The following is a 4,415-nucleotide window of genomic DNA, read 5'->3' as shown; positions in this document are numbered from 1 at the left end:
CTTAAGTGAGAATGCTGATATTAAGCAGGGCCAATTGAGCAAATAATAGCTGCAATAAAAAACTCGAAACAACTGATATCCACCACAACTTTACCAAATGATCTGTAGTAAGATTAGCGTTATCACATATGATATGAGGCGTAGTACAAACACTCCAGGAAGGACTATCGAGGTGAAGTAATGTCGGGGATGGAGGTGGAAGGGGAGGGGTGGGATCGAGGCAAGAAGGGGAGAACCTCTGGGTGGGTCAGGTGCCCATGTTTGAATCAGCAAGTTCGGGGAGGCAAGAGTGGTGGAAGGCTATCATGGTATTGCAAACGGAGTCGGTGAGGGGAGAGGTGGAACCCCAGCAGTGTGGACGACGTAACATCAGCAGTTCTCCCTCAGCCACCAGTCGCGCGTTCTCCTCAAGGGCTGCTCTTCGCTCCGACTCCTCCAGCTTCAGGGAGAGTTCATTCACCTTTTGTCATGGTAAGACAAAGACATGCGGCTGGAATTTTTATCAAAATAGTAACCGAAGAACAGGTCAGTATCAGATAGCAATGTAGTTTTGCCTCCAAAACAAAAAAAAATTTCTGGTTCTGTTTCACTTCTTTTCCAGCTGTTCTATTTGACATGCGATTGTCTTATGCTAAGAAAGGTAATCACCTTCATTTTAAATCATGAAAAAATACGAGGTGCGAGACAGCACCATCTTCCTATCCTATAGCTTAAGTCTTCTCACAGGTGTATTTTGCAATATGACGTATGTGGCCTTGCACTGCTTCGCAAGAACAGGACTTTATTCCGACTGACTAGCATTTGACATTTCTCCAGAAGGCCTTGCACATGTTCCAGTTTTACTGTATTGAATGAATAAATCTCATCAAGAGTTTTCTGGTCTTCAAAAAGTGAGTGGTACCGTCTGCGGTCCTTCACACACGAAACAAAGCATTTTGGGAACTAAGTAGTGCCCTGGTAAAGTGCGTAGCGGATCATTTGGAGATGACCAGTGATGTGTTTGACCGATTTACGATCCAAGACAAAAACCACTTTTCATCATTTCAAACCACACGCCTTCATAAAATATGGGAAAAAGGGGAGGAACATATCGATAAGCAGAAATTTATTGCATCCATTAATGCATACGGGTGGGACCTATCTGCATACCGTCCACGACCTTTCCAGTTAATGTAAGGGGAAACGAATTGTTTCATTAATCATGCTGAGCATTGCCGCATGTTGTTCTTAACATGTCAGGATCGATTTATTTTGATTAATACCAAGACAACTCTCCATTATCAAGAATAGGATACCTTGAACGTGGAACATTTATATTTAAATACTTCATTGCCAGAATCGAACTGTTAATAATTTTTAGGCGACTCGTTCCACAACCGCACCTTCAAATGCTATATGGGTTTTTTGGAGACGCTTTGAATTTTAAAGTCGAGTCAAATTTGGTTCGTAAAGGAAGCATACTCCAATCACATCCACAAAGTTCAACGAACATTGAGATTCTAAACAACGGGGAAGTAAAGAACACAACATGGGGCATCGATAGACTTTTCTACATCTAAATCTCGTGATTTGGATAAACTACCGGGTGCATTTTACAAGTCCCTAAGAATTGCAAGTAATCCCAGAGATTGATACCGAAAACTGCAGGAACATTTTCATCAGGCTGATAGTTGTCTCGGCAATGCATAATTTATGCGCATAAATGAAAGTATCAGCAATAAAATTATACCATGCTATAAGAAACTAAGATATCTGACAAAGAAATAAAAAAAGCCTAGGTCTCAAGGTAGTATTTTGCCAAGAAAGCACATGAAGACTTATGATAACTAACAAAAAGTTCCAATTCACCTATCTTCGTTGTTCATAGTAGACGCTAATATGTGCCACCTCAAGAAAGGATCAACCTTGGATTTGGCTATTTCAACTAAAACCCACTTAACGTGCCACAGATAAGCGTATTAAATATGTAAGTGTGTGTACACAAAGAGGAAGGGATTTCAATGCATGCAGCTATTAAACAAAAATAATCTTGGACCAATTGAGGAAGTTGTGCACATAGAGAGGACGTATTAATCGAGGGACACAAAAACTCACGTAAAGTGACCCAATTACATGAACGGTATGATTCTAAATTCAACAAAGGGATTAGGTCCCTCCGAAAGGGCAAGCCTTTAAGAAGGCGACAAATACCTATGCAATCACTTCGAATCCTGCATTTCGAGGGCTTGCATAAAAGAAACCGTATAGGGTGTCGGCTGGAAGAGCCAAGCTGGAAAATCAATCCACATCTTAAAATCTAGTCCTTTCAGTATTCGTTTGTCTTATCAGTGTTCCAAAGGATAGAAACGGCATTCCTTAAGACCCTTAAGCTCTGCTCTTCCATTATATGCCACTTAATAAATACATCAAGTGAAGAAAAAATTATAAAAGAGTAGACTGTGAGGGAAGTAAAGGGGAACCAAGTAAAGTTCGGGCATAAAAAATATAATAGCTTTGCTAAAATAAGGGCTACAACATATTCATCAGTACGAATAACACTGAGATGTTCAAGCAACACTAACGCTCGTTATTACGCAAAAAAAGGATCCAAGAGATGCATTCCTTTAAAAAAAGGGAAAATTACAGTGGACACCTGAAAATATGGTGTTCTAACAATTCAGCGTACCATTTTTTCTAATTCGTTTATGCGCACTTCGCATTCCTCAAGCCTCTGGTCGTTGCGCTTTGGACACAACTTCAAATTGGTCGCCGATCTACTAGGAAGGAGATCGTAGCCCGAATGAAGGTGGTCGTTAGATTCGTCGATAAGGACGACGGGGTCTGCCGATTTGAGCAGACGCGAGTTTACACTTTGGCTGGTGGTCGCAGTGTTCTTAGCGATAAAACGGTGAGTCAGCAGGAATTGATAGGGTCGAAGAGCGTCAAATTGGCGATGGAGAGATTCTTGGCGCATCTCAAGGATACGTAGTTCATCACTCTCGATATTCAACTCAGACTTCGCTTTGTCAAGGTAGTCTAAGCAATTTCGATAAAAGAAGTGACTCCAAGAGTTCACATACTCAAAGCCTTTTGAAGAGAATTCACTGCATCGGCATAATTGTTCTCCACAAGATCGATAAACTTGGACATATTAAGAAGAGCTCGTTCGCTCTTGCGTTCATAATAATTTGCCTAGAAAGACAAAAAACACAAATTTTCCAAAATATTGTTTAGCAAACCATACACAGTTGGAGGAAGATAAATTTCGCACAGAAAATGCAAATAACTAATAAGATCTGAGGGATATTATAAGAAGGACGCAGAAAGCGAAAAGTTTCAATGGTCATGACCCTAAAATAGAAGCACCCGACAAATTTTAATTCATTTTATATGTGATCCAGGTTCCCTCTTAAGAAGTGTGGGTAACATTGCCAAGTACCCATTCACTACCACTCAATACGAACTGAAAAAGATGTCATCAAGGATGAACTCCAGTAACAGTCCACTTTCGCGTCTAGTCAAGTTAAGACCTCTCTGAAGCGTGGAGCACACAGAAAGACTCGAATAATTTCCGAGCTTTAAATAAATCAAATAAAAGTCGGCTGAAATACGCGGGTGTCGAAGTACTGTCAATCCATGCATTAAACTAAAACTTGGAAATGTGTGTTTTAACTTCCATGTCGAAAATACCTCTCCATGGACAAAAAAACAGACCCCAAAGATCAACTATCGTGACACCAAGTCCCGGCTGCCAGTAAACACGCTACCACCAAGGATATTAACTGTCAGAGAAGAACACCAGAGATTTTAGGCATAAAGACACATTACAAAATAAAAGACTCATAAAAAAGAATTTTGAAGAAAATCATCCGCAACGAATGTTAGCCAATACCATCCCTGATCCTAAGGAAAACCACAAAACTTTCGGATAAAAAGGTTCTTTCGAATAGACAACAACTATACCTCGTTTAAATAGGTACTAGGTTCAAGTGAAATTTCCATGCCAATGCACAGGCATCTGTCACCACATATTGTGAGATTTATCATTCGGGCTTTAACGCCAATGACGAGTTTGTTGTGTAGCCAATAAAGAAAAAGTGTTCGTTGCCATTAGCGAACTGCAAATCAATCTCAATTTGGTTAATTAACTGGTAGATAATTAGCCATGCACCGCCCTAGTACAAGCAATGTCCGTGTGTGATAAATAAAGTCAAAAAGTTTAGAGGTTTTTATTAACTTCTGACGTCAGCAAAGACGTTTGAAAGTCTTAGTTGTTACGATTATATGGATATGCTTGTCTCAAGGCCTTTTAGGGTGTGTTTGGCTATTCGCTCACCATTCCTTACATTCGGTCGCCCTCCCAGCAAAAGGCGGATGGACGTTCTCGCACTTTTTTGTTAGTATGGATTCTAATGTTGTGCAAGACCCACTAACCT

The 4,415-nt window shown here is 40.3% G+C and overlaps 1 protein-coding gene across 1 annotated transcript; it reads right to left on the bottom strand. All coding sequences in view use genetic code 11, as the record gives it.

The window, feature by feature from the left end:
* Positions 1-247: 247 nt before the first annotated feature.
* On the bottom strand, positions 248-3,981 carry EGR_00751 (hypothetical protein; the record flags this gene model as incomplete). Its single annotated transcript, XM_024490000.1, has 4 exons — positions 248-460; positions 2,666-3,015; positions 3,060-3,171; positions 3,943-3,981. The coding sequence occupies 4 exons, from the start codon at positions 3,979-3,981 to the stop codon at positions 248-250; spliced, it is 714 nt and encodes a 237-aa protein (XP_024355403.1).
* Positions 3,982-4,415: the final 434 nt, after the last annotated feature.

The sequence above is a fragment of the Echinococcus granulosus genome, assembly GCF_000524195.1.
Source record: "Echinococcus granulosus chromosome Unknown EG_S00003, whole genome shotgun sequence".
Lineage (NCBI taxonomy): Eukaryota > Metazoa > Platyhelminthes > Cestoda > Cyclophyllidea > Taeniidae > Echinococcus > Echinococcus granulosus.
Note: the sequence above shows the minus strand (reverse complement) of the source record. Positions and strands in the feature narration are given on the sequence as shown.